This window comes from Danio aesculapii, chromosome 7, assembly GCF_903798145.1.
Source record: "Danio aesculapii chromosome 7, fDanAes4.1, whole genome shotgun sequence".
Lineage (NCBI taxonomy): Eukaryota > Metazoa > Chordata > Actinopteri > Cypriniformes > Danionidae > Danio > Danio aesculapii.
In genome coordinates, this window is record NC_079441.1 from 25,013,824 (window position 1) to 25,031,454 (window position 17,631).

A 17,631-nucleotide genomic window follows, 5' to 3' on the forward strand; every position below is an offset into this window, starting at 1 on the left:
ATCTCAGGTTTATGAACTGTGACTTATTTATTTGTATTTATGTTTTGCAAATATTCGCTTCTCTGCTCTCTGTAGCAGGGTGCAAACTGACAGACACTACTGGTGTTGCTGCAAAAATAAATAAAACGTACATGAATCAACTAAATGGGTGCTGACTAATGTTCTTTCAGCTCATTTTACCTCGCAACAACCAAGATAAGGAAAATGAGACACTCAAAGCCCAATAAAGAAAAGATTTATTTCTCCAGGTAGTTCAAGAAAACAATATTGGATGCAAAAAAATATACCATTTGCTTTGCTCTTCTCTTCACTTTCACATATGTACACTTCTCAAAATCTGTGATATTTACAGAGTGAAACACGAAACAGGAGAGATCGGGGGGTTTCCGTTCCCCCTTGCTTCACAAATAAACCACAAAGATAAAGAAAAATCCAAAACAATAGTCTCCAAACTAATTCAACTGAAAGAGCTTGTAGCGTAAATGAATAAATCACCAGTTCTCAGGGCTTCAAACACGTCTTGAAAAGCAATAATTACCACCATTCCATTCGAGGAGAGTTTAACCTTCGCATATTCAACCAAAATCTTCCAAACAAACGGTTATAGCAAAAGAAAATTCAATAAAACACTATGTTGTGCAAGTAATTAACAGTTTTGATAGCTTCTTCGACAAAGTACATGGGTTAACATACTGTACATCACCAGTAGAATTAGAAGAAATTAACGTTTGCTAATGATTGCAACAGAAACGATTCCCTGCTTAGGTTACTCTTTATATTTGATCATCTAATATACGTTAACTGACTCCTCCAGCCCATTTTGAGGGCGATTGACAAATTTTATATATGAGGAAATGGCATTTAGATTAACACACAACCTCTATTAGTCTATAAAATATTGCATTTATCTCAATGAAACAAAAACGATCATCTGGACAGTTTGCTAAGATGCATTTCCAATAACACAATCTCTCATAGCAGCTCTTTGGCGAAATCAGGACTTTGTGTGTACTTTCTAACAAACAGATATTTCCTTTTCTCTTTTAAATAACCAACGTAACCGATATAGCATTCATCTGTACCCTCATTAACCTTTATTAAAGGAAAACAGCGCCACGAATATGCAAGCTAAATATCTTAAACAAATTTGAGCCAAACTGCATTCGCCCTGCTCCCGGTCAATTACCAAAATAAAGGTATAAAAAAATTCACTTTAAAGAGTATTTCTCAGTGAATTCTATCTATATGGAGAGCTTTGACTAGGGGTTGACTAGTCTGCCAAACTAAAACAGAAATAAAACACACGAAAAAAAAAAAAAATCCAGGATTAAAAAGGAAAATGTGTCCGATGGGAAAACTGGAGAACTGGGAACATTCAGATCTTTGAGGGATTGAATACCCTCCCCTAAGTGTCTTTTTTATGACTTGAGCGTCGAGAGTCTCTGCATTTGTGGCAATTAAATATGTCGGGCACGTTCGACTTTTTGATTTTGGCGCACGAGAGGTGCACCCAAACGTTGCACTGACTACATTCAATCATGGGCCGTCCTGCAAAGGGTTTACCACAGTAACAGGTGATCAAGTCCCACGAATCATCCCCTGTAAAGAAAACAAAAACCCAATCAGAAAAAAAAATACACTTTTTTTTCTTACAAACCACGAAATCACTTGTTATTATAAATTAATTTTAAGAGTTTAAATTATCATATGGGTGTTGAAAGCAAGTAATGAAATAAAATAACCTAGAAAAACTATTTTCCCCAAGGGTCTGGAAACATTTGCAATACAATAAAATTATTATCATTAAAATACATTATGTAATAGTGTTTATGACATTAAATTATATTGGGACCTGAAGCGATTACTCGAATGATTTGTTAACTTTAGCTTTCATTCAATTATTACATTTCCTTCACCTTTTGAAGTATTTTACTTTATATTAAATAGGGTTCTGAAAACATTAATAAAACGTGTTTACATGTAGTGCTTTAAATTACATTCATGTTAACATTTAACACTCTTTCCCCACAGAGTAAAATGATATGAGCATCTTCCTAAGTAAAAGTAAACCAAACTAAAATTGTATTAGATTGGTGAAGATAAGTCAAACAAGAAAAAGTAGATCATTATTTTTCAAGATAATAATTATGATCTAGGGATTTGGAAGCATTAGTTAAATGAATTTTTAAATTAATAACTAAATTGTCTTTCATTTAAATATAAAACTCTAAATTTTTCTTCTAAATAAAACGCTCTCTATTAAAATTCCAATTAGGGCTGCACAATATATTGTTTGAGCATCGATATAGTAATGTGGGTATCTCCAATAGTCTCATCACAGGACTGCACTATTTATTAAAGATCAAAAGATACTGTTAACTATTATTATTTTTAATAAATATATAATGATTGTATGTTTAATTTTTCAATTTCTGTCCCTGAATATAGCTAGACTCTCCAGAAAACTTAATATATAGGGAATGCTTCGATCAGGATTTTTGCAGCCGATACTGAGTACAGACTCCTCATTGTGATCGACCAATATAGAGTACCGATTCTGATGCTTCAAGCTTTATAATGCATTAAGCACATTTTCCCTAGAAGTTAACTTCAGTGGAGTTTTCTCCTTGCCTAAGAGAATAAATGTATATATGCTGCATATAATCCCTTAAACACGTCTCTTATAACCATTTAGTGTGGACATGTCATGGTCGGAAGCAGCTTTACAGAAAATAATAGATAAAACTGATAAAAATAATGGTAAGAAATAATTTAGAAACATTGCAAGTGATGGAAAAATACAGCACGTCTCAATCAAGAAAAGGTTTGGAGGGCATATTTGATGCATAAGAAGGTAAAATACACAACTATAAATCTATTCCTATTGTTTTTTTAGCCAGACTGGCGAGTACCGATTGAGTCATAAAAATGTGATTATTGGCGATACCGATTTCCGGCCGATCGATCAGTACATCCCTAATATATATATATATGCTTGTAATTCATGCAGACGCACTGCATAGAAAAGACTTGATCACCAAATTATCTAAATGAATGAAATCTTTTCAAATAGAGCCATTCAATTCATCTGGTAAAATTATATTCATATCGCAATATATAATCGCAGATACACAAAATATTGCAATGTCAGATTTTTCCAATATCATGCAGCCCCAATTAAAATAAATAAAAATATAAAGAGATCTGTAGATATTTCACACATTACCATAAATCCCTTTAAACAAACACTGTAATCCTTCAATTTTTATTATTTATGTTTATTATTATTTATGAGTCTCTAAGCTTTCTATAGTCTCCTCAAGCTTTATCCACAAATAGCCACTCACCTGACTCTACCATGATATCTTCATCCGCTATCCAGGTCTCTCCTTCACTCGAGCTCATGTCTGCCTCTCTGGTGGCCTCTTCCTCATCCTCCTCATTCTTCTCCTCCTTCACCTGCACTGTAGTCTGTGCTCTGAACGCTCTTCTCCATGACCCAAACCGTTCTCAGAGTCCGATTCGCTGTGGGCCGAGCTCTTAAGCTTCTTATAGGCTTTGGACTGTTTGGAGTTTTTACTGTGCTTGATTCTGGCACGCTTCTCGCCGCCGCTGCTACTGCTGTCGCCTGCGCCCCGAACCCAGGGAAAGACGCTTCAGCTTCTTGTCCTTTTTGCGCTCAGCTTTACTGGCAGCCTGGCTCTCGTAAAAAGAGTCTTTCAAGCACATATTGTCCTCTAAAGGGCCGTCAGGCGACAGTCGCCTCATGCTCTTGCTGCTCTTATTGGCGCGCGCCTTGTGGACGAAGGTGTGGATGGTGTGCAGGTCCGACGTGCCGTGATTCCAGTTGGGAGACATGTTGGAACTCGCTCCACCTAAAACACTGCCTTCACCTGAAGCACCAGAGCCATTCGGAGAACTGGAGGATGCTGGAGACCATGGCCTTTCCTGTGAACAAAGTTAAAGAAGCATGGTTATGATGGAAAAGAAGACATTTTTACATCTACAGTTGAAGAAGAGGAAAGTGTACAAAGGCACCACAGGTTAAGGCTGATTTATATTTCTACTTCAAGTACATGCTTATGCTCTGGCGCAGCCTTCAGGCGGTCGCATAGCCCTCACCATGGCTGATGCCGTTGCTGATGTTCACCTCTCGAAAAATGTAACTACACGTCACAATGACACGTATCACAGGCTCTGTGATTGGTTGGCTGGGTATCGATGACACGCAGGGCGGTGCTGAAAGCCGTGAGCCTGATGGAGCGTGTGTTTACAAGTGTCGAGTCCCATGAAGGAGCTCCAGATGGAAACTTTTGTTTTGGTTGTTGCATGTCTGCCGATACCTGCCTCTGAATGAGTGAGTTTGAGCTACTTGTACATTAAGGTAACGTTCAGAAAAAACAAAAACACCCTCAAAGAAACTTGACATGACATAAAAACCTACTGCCAGCTAGCGTTTCGGAAGTGTTATTGCAGAGCAACTAAAACAGTGCGCAGAAATATAAATGCACAGCTACGCGATGATCACTCGATGCAAAAGTATACGCTAGTGTCTAGTCTTGGTTCTGGAGTAATTTATAGTCCTTATGAGATCAGAAGTTTAATCTCAGATTCCAGTCTTAAATGAAATTAGCTGCATAATGTGCCAAAATGTGTCAAATTTCAGATAAATACAGTGATCCCCCGCCATAATGCGGTTCACCACTCGTGGGGTCACAGTTTTGCGGATTTTGTGCAATTTCACTTTTTTTTTCCCAACACATTGTGATCTGCCTCCTGATTGGCTGTAGACCATTGTCAATCAGTCTCCTCCATGCCGTGTTTCCTGTACAGTACAGAATGCGTTCAGCTTGCCAAATTGACATAAATCTTTGATCGCTAGCAGTGTGACTCTGAAGTGCTGTACTGTATGTTTGCAAGTTTTCTCCCCAACAAACCCCACAATGTCGACGAAACATTCTGCCCTGTCAAAGGCACCTGTGGTAGTACCCAAAATGCAGAGGAAGATGCTAAACATTGCACAAAAGGTTGGACTTCTAGACATGCTAAAGCAGCATTTCTCAACCACATTCCACCAGCACTGCATGTTTTGAATGTCTCCTTTGTCTGCCACACCTATTACAGGTCTTTTAGTCTCTGCTAATGCGCTGATGACCTGAATTCAGGTGTGTTCAGTTAAGGAGACATAGAAAAATGTGCAAAGCTGGTGGTCCTCTAAGAACGTGGTTGAGAAACACAGTGCTAAAGGAAGATAGAAGTTATGCCAGTGTTTAAAAAAAAAGAGAAAAAAGTGTGAAAATGTTAATGTCTGTCTGATAAAAGTGTATAAAGCGTGTAGTGGGGGGTTTTACAGCCTTAAAACTTCTATAATATTTGTGAATAATAAAGTGCACTACTTCGCGGATTTCATCTATTGCAGGATATTTTTATAAAGTAACTCCCGCAATTAAGGAGGGAGCACTGTAAATCTAAATATTTTAAACCTCTACAATGGATAAAATGGCTTGGGTTTGATAACTACAGGCATAGTCAAGCACATGAGAAGCTTGTGGTTTTTTATCAGCATCCGTGTTCTCATGGACCATTTTCATATTACTGGGTTTCTAAGCAGAAGTCATCCGTTTTGATAAGTGCAGTGAATGGGAGAGTACCACAAATACATTTTTTACAATCCAAACTGCTCTAATAACAAATAAAAATGTTGCATGGTTTTCACTCTTTCATGAGCCTAAATAGTTGCTAATTAAATGGCATGTCAGCAACAAAGGCTATTTAAATGTCAAAACAATTCACTAATAAAAAAAAACAAAAACAAAAGAATAAATAAATTAGATAGGATATTTAATGTTAATGCATAATACAATTCTAAAGTTTTTCCTTGTGACACTTTTGCCTAACTTAATGTGAGGTAAAATGCAGTTACATAAAAAAAACAAACAAAAACAAAACATAGTGTGTTTTTCATAGGTGGTCAGGTTTGCCATCTATTTTATCCTACAAGTCCTAAAACGTAATCCTGTTCTGTGCACTGGGACGCCACTTTGTCTCACGTAGTGACAGCACAGACAACAAATAGCGTGCCTTGTGACAACCATAGCTGTTAGCAAACTGCCTTGCACTTGTCACTGTCTCTTTTTATTATTGCTATCTGTTGCTTCATTATTTCTTTTTCACACCCACACATTTAAAAATACATGTACAATAACACACTCACGATTGTAAAGTTAAAACAGTATGCAATAAGTACACAGCTGCAAATGTTTTGAAGCTACTTTTCTCCCCCATGCAGTTGTAGCTTTACGACCGTGTGATTGTGCATGCATTTAAAAATATCCATTTATAGCGGCAGATTGCAATAAAGAAAGACAAGTGTAAGATATTGCATTCCCATTCCACTGCTCCTCTGCATTAAATTTTCTTTGGTATCCACTATTATTTAGAATTTTTATTTTGAACTGGAATTGTCAGAATTGTCATCACAACCTTGCTGCATCTATAGTTCTTATAAACTACAGAGTAGTGTGATTCTTAGAGTAGTGTTATAATTATTTACATTAGTCTTTTTTGGTAGTTCCATCAACATTCAATCAAAGCAATATATTATCTGTTTGGTTTCACAATGCACTGTTTGTAATCACACAATCGAATTTATGTAATCATTCCAAATCAATTGTATGAGGTTTCAAATTGATTTACACAAGTTTGTTGCTGAAATTTGTGATTCATTTTTGCTGTTGAGGTTTATTGCATTTTTGAGCTATTTATTATTATTATAGATTTATTACAAGCATAACCTTCAAATTAGGAGTGTAAGGATTGCATTGGCCATTGAAAATACTCAAAAGAATGACAGCACAGCATGTAAAATATATTATTAGAAAAATATAATAGATATACTCTGGCGGATTTGTTCTACAGCAGGTTAGATTAAAGAATTTCTAAATTGAAAATTTGTTCAGTTGCATAGTTTTTATTTTTCAATCAATGAACAAACTTTTAGATTAACTGCAGAAAAAAAAAGTAGCTAAATTGTCTAATGTAGTTGCAACTTCCTGGCAAGAATATCTTAAGCGAAAAACATCCTGCAAGTAAATTGAAGCGAGTGAAAAGTGTTCTCTTTGTGTTTGGTTTGAAATCAGCAGAAGGCCATGTCTACACATATTTTATAAACAGTTCTCAGTTCTACTGATTAAACAATATAATATAATATAATATAATATAATATAATATAATAAACCTTAAAACTCAAACACACTATGATGCTTTGCCAAGACCATGCCATTGTTTTGGTGGCAACATAACACCAAGCCTACAAAAGGAGAAATCAGTGCACAATCTGATGTCAACTAAATGTGAAAAGTGTTTACATCGATGTCATGAGACAAAACTCCAGTTTCACTGGACACATGACAACACTGTAGAACCATAGTTTTCTGAAAATCTTCACCCTGGCTGGAGTTTCCAAAATATTTAGTTTGTCACTCAATAATACATTTGCGTGTGAATGATTGGTCAAACTGCGTAGAAAAAGCTGTAGTTTTTATAATAACTAAGTTTGTGTGGACAGAGTGAAAGCCTGGCAGCAGTTATTGCTTGGATTTGGAGCTTTTTTCACCTAAAAAAAATGTATTAGATATATGTATATTACCACTACGATGTTAGTTGTGTATAGGTTTAAAATGGCTCTTCTGTCCAGTGTTGTGTTCATATTTATGATTTTTACACTACATTTCATTTCACTGTATGTTCACACATGGAGTGAAATTATAATGAAGCTCAAATTGATTTGCATAATAAATGTAGGAGCAGTGTAAAGTCACCAAAAAAAAACTGACCAGGATCTAGTGTGCATTTGTGGGCACAAGTAAACAACACAGACAAAATCTTTCCTCTCTCTTATCTGTGCATTAAATTTTATATATGACAACACAATAAAAATTGTGTTTATTAATAATTTATACATTTTGTAGGAAAGTTCAGCAGTATTTTTTAATTACAGATTTACATATACTCTGCAATTAATCAATTTCCATCTTAAGTTATTATTTTCAGAAAAATCCAGTATCATTTGAGCTCGACTTGTCAGATATTAACACAAGCTTCATACCCTGAAATAGGTGCAGCCTCGAGTAAAATAATAATAACAACAAAATAACAATAATAATCACACCTAAACGTGAAATAATGCTATATTTCTTACCTCTTTTTGTGAAGGGATGTAATTGGCATATGCAAGAACAAACTGCAAAACTTGTTGAAGTCCTCCACTGTCCTCTTCTTCTCTCTGATGGCTGGACATGAACATCACTATTATTATTTTGCACAAGTACTGCCATCTGTGGGAGGAAAATCGAATTTCCTTGTTTGACTTACCAGAGTTTCTGCTTTGCACTTCAGTAATGAATCTATGCAACGAAAAAGATAAGCAAAGAATACAGTTAATTCATGGCTACACAACTGTTTTAACCAAAAACACACTTGGAGACAGTTCGTGCAGCTTTCAGTTGTACAAACCTAGTAAAAGTGAATTTCGGCGGTAAGCTAATTCGCTAACTTTGCTGTTCCTCTCGACACCCTGTTGATTGAGGCGTACAATTCTAGTGCGCAAGGCACCATTTTATATCCCATCAACCACACGGTTTGAGAGACTTTAGATGTGGGGAAACTAAACAATTTAGAGGCAAAAAACTCTAAGCTTAAGCTGTGGTGAATGCGAGAGGACGCCAGCAGCATGTGACTTAAGCCCTATTCACGGCGTCGAAGCACCACAACACAACTTGTCTGGATTAAGAAGTCTTCTAAAAGCAGATATGTCCGATTTAATATTTTAAAAACGACTAAATCAATGCATGTTAACATTAGCGACACCGACGACAAGACATTAACCGCGGCAAAACAAAAGAGTTACAGTCAGGCGGCGAAATGCTACTATGCTAAGCAGCGACCTGTATTTGAAGACAACATTATGTCTTTAATGACAGTGTAAATGTCATAGAAACATCCCAATCGTGTATTAATAAGGCTATTAAGCTGGCACTCGATTAAACCGATTACTAGTGCAACTAATTGAAAATTGAGCTGGTTTACTTCGCGAAGATAAAATGCGCAACGCTGCGTAACTGCGGTTTGGTAAACGTACCCATTAAATCATTCGGACAGAAAGCAGAGGTTGGATATCAAGGGGGATTTTTTATTTTATTTTTATCATTTATGAGTTACTGCTTAACGAAAGACTAAAAACAACTTGGGTAATTTCTCTCTACTGCACAAGATAGCAACTCGGCTAATCCTTTTATGAAGCAGCTCGTCAGTGCAGAAAATCTTCATCAACACTAACAAACATTACAAAGCGTTTGGAAATGAATTGGGGTCATCAGAAAAATCAGCCTGCTAAAATAAAGAGTATGCAAAGTTACTGCAGCGTAAAAGCTTCTAACGTTAAGTTAACAGGCTAGCTGACTCTGCTAAAACTGGACGTGATGGGTGTTGCCTATCTTAACAGTGTTAAAGTTTAAATATTTGAAAATCTATGAGTTTCCTTACCTTGGTGCTCGGACATTATTTCAAGCATTGTCGCCTTAAACTCGATCCTCTTCAGTTGGATGACACCGAGCAGCGTCAATCTCTTCGCCCGGCTTGGGCGCAGCAAGCCCCGGCTGTCCAGCTACAGTCTAGTTAGCTGGGCATCGGACTCACTTATACGACGATTAAACAACGGATCAAATGGAATATCGCTGGATCTCGAGTCCCTGGAAAGATCAATTAACTTAATTTCGGCCAGCGAGCAGTGTTTGCAAAAATAATCCAGCTGGCAGTTCAATTACCTAACGGACCACCAAGCAAAAAAGAACCAACGATAAAACCAGGGATCCAACATGATTTTGCAGCGAATGATGGTAATGTAGGCTCTATGTTGGCGTTGTTATCCTTTTCGACGAAGGTGGCGAAAACACCAAAGTAATTACGTCTGCGTGTCGCCTCCGGCGCGCCTCACTAAAGTCGACGATGTCAAACTGACTCCAGAAACCCCTTGCGGTGAAATTGCCGCTGCGATGTAAAATTTGCTTTCCAAATAGTCAATGGGACATGTAGTTCAAACAATGACTATAACTGCTGAATACATCAACGAACAAACAACATAAACCATGATTCATTGCGCCAGTTGTAGGTCTGCTGTGTTCACGGGAAGTTGAGTTTATCTGTTCCTACTCTTATGGCTCTTATTTTCTTCCAGCGTTCCCAACCGGTTTAATAAATGTAAATCCATTTATAAATGCCAAAATCATTTTATGAAGACCCTTGAACATTTTAGTCAGTAGACCGGGCTACCCCAACTGGTCAATTCTGTTGCCAATGACGTTGACGCGGTTTATCATTAAACCCAAGTCAAATGGAATTAAAATAGACGAGTAGCAATACTACTCGAAGGGGGGCGCTAGGTGGCTCACAAAATTCACAATATTTAGAAAATAAGAAGTTAAAACGTAAAGAAACATTTTAAAATGTCAAAATAGATTATCCTAAATATATTAGACAAACTGAATACATAAATATTGTTCACACAATAATAAAGTCGCACTTATATTGTTAAGCAATTGAAATTTACGAATTAATTTAATCTAATGAAACTGTTAGGCACTGTGCCAACTATGAACTGTAAAAAATGCTTTTTGAGACATCAGCCTCAAATGGAAAACACAACTTGTTTAGATTCATGGCTTTGATTTTCCTGAAAATAGTATAGTTTTTCAAACACAAAATATATAAATACAAAATCATTACTGAACTAAACATAGGCTTAATTTACTATTTTTGGATTAATAAATAGTGTTGGTGTTTGTGTCATTTCTGACCAAAGTCCATAATTGGCCCCTACATGAGCTCATTTGTCGCATTTTTGACTACTATGTCATCATAAATTGTGAAAAAAACCTATACGAAGAAGGCTTTAAGAGAAATTAAATTTGTAATTATTCAAATGGACGAATTCTGACAGGAAAATTGAATGAGTTGGTTGACCAGGTTATTTTTTTTGTCTATAAGCTACAGTTTTTTATTATCACAAATTTTAACAGATTCCTATTATATATATATATATATATATATATATATATATATATATATATATATATACATATATATATATATATATATTTTGTGATTGACGATAAATTGATTATAATAATTTTTAATATTTCTGTATAAAAAGAATTAAATGTTAATCTCATAACATTATTTATAAAGCTGCAATAACTTACAGTTTAAATGCACATTTGTAAATATACACTTAATAGTCAAATATTGTAAGCACTTCGACAAAATCATAAGAAATATTTTTGGTACATCAGAAAGTGTGGTCACCATCCAGCACGCTAATCCAGCAATGCATAGTTCTTAAAATATCACTAAACGCAGCATTTTAACCTCATAATTATTAGCAAATGGGGCAAATAACTGCAAAAAAAAGTCCACTTTTTGTGAGAGAAAAGAACCACCCCCTTTCAATATTCAATGGGCCTCATGCTTAAATGATATATTGTGCAGCCCTAAGCTACATAAAACAATCCACTGTTTCTGGGCCACTGAGCGCCCCCTCTAGGACAAGACGCGATCATCAACCGAACCGTACCAAAGACGCTCCATTAACTTATTTCACTGACCAAACCCCTCTACAACGAATCAGCTCCTGCTTCAACGGCAGTTTCCACCTTCAATACATCATCATCATCATACAGTACAGTACTGTACGGCCTCGACGCGGCTCTTGACCACCACAGGCATTTATCAGCACCTCAATTTTGTTCTAAAAAAAGAAAGAAATGTCCGAGAAGGACCCAAAATCATCTCAGGACCTTACTGTTGTGGTGAGTATTCGCTTTTCACTGATGAACTACATACTAGGGTCGTGCACTTACAGTCGACCAGGATTCAGTCACGCTCACTTTATCTGTCCAATACAATGATAACGAAAGTGTGAAGTGCTGTGATTAGCATGTTATTACTTATTATCATTCATTTATCGGTCTTAACTTGATATCGAACATCGCTCCCGAGAGTTCCTGAGCAAACGGGTTTTATATTCATAATAACTCTGTAGTTAAATTAAATTAGTATGTAGATTAATTGATTGTGAGTACAATTGTAAAGCGAAGGTTTCTTCTTAATTTGATTGTTAGGTGTCTTGTGTGTGATTTCACGAGGTTTCCCTCTGTTACTATGGTTTCGGTTCCTCGCGTGGGCGGAGTGCATGCCCTTAAACTGCTGTTTTTACTCGTATGTGGGCAGCCCACGCAAACACCCACACGACTCTAGATATGCCAGCTGAACGCCGTGTCCATTCACAATTTTTCTTGTATAAATTTGCAGTTTTTATCTGATTGCTGGTTTAAATAGATTTCACTTGAATATTTTTTCCTTCTCTTCAATTCAGGTGCAAACCTTGCTGCAGCAGATGCAGGATAAGTTTCAGACCATGTCAGATCAGATCATTGGGAGAAATATCCTTCTGCACGTGCATTTTTAATTATCATTTTTTTATTTGCCTTCAAAAAATCATAAAAATTTAGGCCAATGTGCGTGTCACGGTGGTGCAGTGAGTACCACGATCGCCTCACAGAAAGAAGGTCGCTGTTCGAGCCTTGGCTGGGTCAGTTTGCATTTTCTGTTTGCATGTTCTCCCCGTGTTTGCACACTATGACCAATTTAGAATAATAACAGCATAGCATGCAGACATCAAACAGAAACTTTGGTAGGGGTAAATAAACCATATGCTAAAATTATTATTTTTTTTGCCCATTTTGCTTTTATTAAGTGGATAGGACCAGGGGCATAGCCGACATTTTAAAAGTGGGGGGGGACGGCTATATGAATCATACGTTCATATAATTATTAATCACCTGTTTCTAATGGTCCTGTTTTCTAAAAGTGAGGGGGGACGGATCCCCCCTGTCCCCCCCCCGGTTGCTACGCCCCTGGATAGGAACAAGTTTTCGGACAGGAAGTGAAAGTGGGAGACCGGGGGGTGGGGGTAGGGACGGGAAATGTCATCGAGCCGGAATTCGAATTCAGGACTCCATGAAGAGCTACTGCACCATATGTCAGCGCACTAACCACTTTTTTTTTCTTAGTCCCTTTATTAATCAGTGGTCGCCACCAACAAAATGAACCGTCAACTTATCCAGCATATGTTTTTTATGTGGCGGATGCCCTTCCAGCAACAACCCAACACTGGGAAACCCCCATACACTCTAGCATTCACACTCACACACTACAACCAATTTAGCTTATTCAATTCACCTATAGCGCTATCTATAATCCATAAACCACTTGTCTGTGGACTTGTGAGGGAAACCCACGCGAACACAAGGAGAACGTGCAAACTCTACACAGAAATGCCAAGTTGCCAACTGACCCCGGCCAGGGCTTGAACCAGCGATCTTCTTGCTGTGAGGTGATTGTGCTACCCACTGTTCCATTGTGTCGCATTCGTGAAAAAAATGATTACAATTTATTTTAGCCTTCTCACCCTTCATTTTTTTAAACCTCTGCATAGGTGGCAAACTCCTTTATAAACACAATCAATTGAGCAAAATTTTGTGTTTATGAATGAAGAATTTAAGTAAAAATAGGTAAACAATGATGACAAAAGTCATAATTTTTGTTGTTCAAAATGTACTCCAAATTTCACAATGTCTCAACAAATAGAAGGAAACATTTAAACAGTATTTATCCAGTTGCCCAAATCAGAGCAGAAAGTATTATCGAAATTACAATAAGAAAATGGATGTTCACCTTCTGCATGTGCATATTATAATTGCTCAGTAATTAAGATCAGTTGTGGACTAATTAAAGGGCTAGTTCAAAAACCCAAAACCAAAATTTACTCACTGTTTATTCACCCTTAAGAAGATATCTTGAGGAAAGCTGAAAATCGTTGACTACCTTAGTATCATGGAAGTTAACGGTTACAGGTTTTCAGCTTTCTTCAAATTATCTTATTTTATGTTTAAAAGAAGAAAAGAATTGTAAAGGTTTGAAACATGTAAAAGGTGAGTAAGGCCCAATCCTAATTCTACCCCTTAGCCTTTCCCCTTACCCCTACCCCTCGCCTCACCCATTGTTGGGGAAGGGCTAGATATCCCTTGAAACTGAGATTTTTCAGGACCACATTCGAAACCAAGGTGTAAGAAAATTTCTCACAATACATCATCTACAAAGACATCACACAGAAGTCAGGAGATGCAGAAATAAGTATTATTATGAATTTTTACACCAAACAAGCATATGTTTAATACATTCATAATGGCATTGGTGTTTTATCATCAGGCTTTAAAAAAAAACTGCTAAATTTCGCTATTTATAATCCATAATAATAACTCTTGTATAACGGTTAGTCGTGCCACAACATGCTTTCACCATCTGACACTCGATGACACCTCGAATACCCTGTCAGAAAAGTCTAGTGGCTGGGAATGAGCTTTTACAGTGTCTGCTATAAATGTTAGTGCTGTTTTCTTGTGTTTACATAGATGAATATGGCCACTGTGTAAATTCACAGTACAGTTACGAGCTTATTGCCACACTATATATCGTTAGGACAACATGATGTCATTGCCTTCAGTGATTTCCTAAAAAAATAAATACCAAAAAATAACACAACTGGAATAACTACAGCATTCCGCAATCGTCTGATCTCATATGAAGCAAGAGATCTCGATGACATTTGATGACGTGTGCAGGAGTTGTAGTGCTGTCCCCATTTTTAGGGGTAAAATTTGGAAGCCGTTCCCCTACACACTCTATATTTCAAGGGGCCAAGGGGTGGGGGTAGAAAAATAGAATTGGGATCGGGCCTAAATGATGGCAGAATTGTCATTTTTGGCTGAAGTATCCCTTCAACATGGAATGCACTAATTTATTGAAAGATTTATGGTTGTACTTTCTTAATTGTAATACTTGATGAGATGAGTACCCGAATCGATGACCTGGAGAAGAACATCTCCGATCTCATGACTCAGGCAGGTGTGGAGGAGTTGGAGGAGGAGATAAAAGGTCAGTGAAACCTCTGGAACAGCTTGAAGGCAAATGAGACCAACACCATCCTAGTAAGTGTAGGTGGTGCTGTTGCCATTCAGATGATGCCATTCTTTCAGGATCCTTACTATTTGGGGAACACATGCATCCTGTGAATGGAATGTAGAATATGCATTTGAAATTACATTTGCTTGTGACACTGAAAAAGTTATTTTCATATTTGTACCTTTGTTTAAACTATGTTACTGAGAGATGTAGAATCATGTATTTAAAGAATATTTAGAGTATCTTTTATGATTAATTTACATGTGCACAGCAGCATTTACCTTATTTAATGAGACCTATTATGCCCCTTCATACAAGATGTAAAATACGTCTCTGATATTGTTCTAGTCAGTGGATATGTGATATTTCAGCTCAAAATATCACACAAATAATGTTTTATAACTATTTTAAACTGCCCCCTTTAGGCTTTGATCCTAGGGCATGCTCACACTAGGTACAGTTGCCTTGAACCGTGCCAAAGCGTGATTGTCCCCCTTCTCCACTTCCCCGATGGCCTTCACTCACATTGCATCTTTACCTTCCGAACCTGAGCACGCTTACATCATCGATTATGCTACTGTTCAGATTAACATGAAGCGAAGCGCTCTTGCTCAGCACAGTGGAGATTGCTTTAGTTATATCGTTTTAGCCGTTTGGGATGCAGTGACAAGCAGTCAAATATTTTGCCGAACAGATCCACCACTTTGGCGTTAATAAATAATCATAAAGTCCTTGTGCTGCACGTATTAGTAGGTTTAGTGAAGGTGCAGCTGACGTGCAGCAAGGGGTTTATGTCTTTAATAAACTACGACAGTTTGCGTTCATTGAAAAGTAAGAATGATTAATAAATCCATATGAAACAGTGCCTTAAAAGTGACGTCGCGTCTTCAGGTTCGGGCTCAGGTGCCCTTTGCACTTACACTACAAGCGTATCGCGCCAAAGCCCACAGGGCCATGTTCTGGCACACTTCTTCCAACTGGTCCAGGGTCGGGCAACTGAACTGCTCCTGGACCCAATTCGGAGCACTCAGACTAGTCAAACAAACCAGGAAACGCGCCTGGCATGGTTCGGATAGCAAAGTGTGAGTGCACTCTAAATGTGCCATTTTGGTGACTGTCGCTTTAAATTCAAATGAGACTGTGCTTCCAGCCCTCCCTTTAAAAGAGGCCCGGAGCTTACAATGTGTCAGCATAGTGGCAGATTTAAAAAAAGACTAACTTCATATGCTAATAAGGGAGAGATCATCACTAGTGGGCAAGGCTTTTCCCCTCTGATGGGAGAATGTCAATCAAAGTGTTTCTGCTTACCATTGGAAGCTAATTATATTCACAGACTGTCTCCACAGAACTGTGTTTAAACCTCTTATAAAAGTGATTTTTTTACCCCGTTAAAACATTTTAAACCCCCCTAGCATGCATCTCTCAGAAATCCTGTATAATTGACATAATTAATTAGAGTTGTTTCTTCATGTCTTGTTCTTAAGTTTGGTTTAATGTTTAGTCTCATTTCTGTTTCAGACTGCCAAGGAACACAGTGAGGACCTTCAACTGCAGTATCTGAATTTTAAATGAAATGTGAATTAGTAATTTTTAAATAACGACTTAAAATGGTGCTTGCTAATGTGAATTACATATTATACTACACACTGTAAGGTTAATAACTATACTAGAAGAGTATACAAATATGAAACTTGCTTTTGTATTCATTTATTGTAACGACTGGGGGAAATCATGTGGTTCCTGCATGTTTTAATGATTATTAAAAAAACCCATGAAATCCTTTCACTGTTCTCGAGGTTCTGTCTTTCATTTAAAGGAAGTGGAGAATGTTTATTATAGCCTCCTTTTATAACAACAGCTTAAAAGTTATTTTAATAAGTGTAATATTTAAATACACATTTCCACCCTATATTTTTTCTGTACAATTTGCATTTCACAGACAAATTACTCAATGAGAGAACACATTGCTGTTTTTAAATGGCATTTGGTGGAAAGTTTATGCAACCAGATGGCCTGGTTATGACAAAAACCAGCAGATCTTATCTTGGCCATGCTAATTCAGCATAACCTTAACCTATTTGAATGGCACTAAAAGAATGTACAATGTCCAAAACCGTTCATTAGGGATTAGATGTCGAAAATTGCAGATCATCCGAAATATTATCATAGGATCAAAGTAAAAGACATATTTAGATATAACACAATTTTACAATTAACAGCACATAATCAAAAATCAAAAGTATCTGAAAAATGTTTTGATTAAAAAAGCTTAATTATGTCATTGTTTCTATAAATGTTCATATTTATTTTTCAGAATGGCACATTGTAACGTCAGAGCATCATATGTGTATGTCATCGTTCAGTGACATCATAGTTCCAGGAAAGCTGTTCTATTAGCATTTACTGTACACACACACACACAACACACACACCACACACACACACACACACACACACACACACACACACACACAAACAGTAATTCACCAAAAACATTTAGTTTCTTTCATCTGTTGAACACGTAAAACACGTATTCACGCAGATTTGGTTTAT

General features: G+C 37.0%; 2 protein-coding genes across 2 annotated transcripts; one reads left to right on the forward strand and one right to left on the reverse strand.

Annotated features, from left to right (window-relative positions):
• Positions 1-219: 219 nt before the first annotated feature.
• Positions 220-9,707, reverse strand: LOC130231917 (PHD finger protein 23B-like). Its single transcript, XM_056461416.1, is given in 8 exon segments — positions 220-1,599; positions 3,348-3,464; positions 3,467-3,635; positions 3,637-3,948; positions 8,201-8,244; positions 8,247-8,291; positions 8,370-8,405; positions 9,544-9,707. Coding segments are annotated over 8 exon segments (945 nt in total). The 5' UTR covers positions 9,572-9,707; the 3' UTR covers positions 220-1,405.
• A 2,067-nt stretch (positions 9,708-11,774) lies between these two features.
• On the forward strand, positions 11,775-16,673 carry LOC130232833 (heat shock factor-binding protein 1-like). Its single transcript, XM_056462816.1, has 4 exons — positions 11,775-11,864; positions 12,431-12,497; positions 14,956-15,104; positions 16,597-16,673. The coding sequence occupies exons 1-3, from the start codon at positions 11,820-11,822 to the stop codon at positions 15,057-15,059; spliced, it is 216 nt and encodes a 71-aa protein (XP_056318791.1). The 5' UTR covers positions 11,775-11,819; the 3' UTR covers positions 15,060-15,104; positions 16,597-16,673.
• Positions 16,674-17,631: the final 958 nt, after the last annotated feature.